Here is a 611-nt window from a genome sequence, read left to right as displayed (position 1 = left end):
TTCTGAGGACGAGGCCAAGGCCCGGAGCTCTCACAGTGTGTCTGGGAGCTCGTGGAAGGGCACACTCCAGTGCCCAGCGAGCACAGCGTTGACAGCGTGCACTCGCTCGCTAGTGATCACGTTGATTACGGTTCAAAGATGCTTGAGTACTGTGAGAGCCTGCCGACTAGGCGAAGGGCTCGCCTAATGCAGGCGGCGAAGAGGGAGGCAAACCTCCGAATAACCTCTCGCTCACCGATGTCCTTGAGCGTGCTCAGCCTGCTAAAGCCGCAACCAAATAGGCCAAGCACTCTAAGAAGCGCATGGCCTCTAGGTCTCTACTCCGCGAGGGGAAGGAGACCGATTCGTACTATATGATGTTCGACTCCTCGGACGAAGAGGAGGAGGGTGCCATCGCCGAACCCCAGGAGATCACAAATGGCATCTACCGGCAGCAGGACTTGTTCCAAGCCGCCCAACGAAAGCCTGGAGGTTAGGAGGCGATGCCTTTCGGCCAGGGAGCTTCCATCAGCCCGAGAGGTCATTGCCTTCCCGAAGAGAGTTTTGGAACCGGCCTCTTCTTGTCGGAGCTCAAGGCTCCTCGTGGACTTATTGGGGGGCCGCACTTCTAA

General features: G+C 57.9%; 1 protein-coding gene across 1 annotated transcript; it reads left to right on the top strand.

Moving 5' to 3' along the window:
• Positions 1-302: 302 nt before the first annotated feature.
• On the top strand, positions 303-611 carry PPTG_10807 (hypothetical protein; the record flags this gene model as incomplete). Its single annotated transcript, XM_008906262.1, has 2 exons — positions 303-471; positions 538-611. 2 exons carry the CDS (start codon positions 303-305, stop codon positions 609-611), a joined length of 243 nt encoding a protein of 80 aa, XP_008904510.1.

This window comes from Phytophthora parasitica (genome assembly GCF_000247585.1).
Source record: "Phytophthora parasitica INRA-310 unplaced genomic scaffold supercont2.23, whole genome shotgun sequence".
In the NCBI taxonomy this organism is placed as follows: Eukaryota; Oomycota; class Peronosporomycetes; order Peronosporales; family Peronosporaceae; genus Phytophthora; species Phytophthora nicotianae.
The sequence above is the reverse complement of the archived record's forward strand: the minus strand, read 5'-3'. Positions and strand labels throughout refer to the sequence as shown.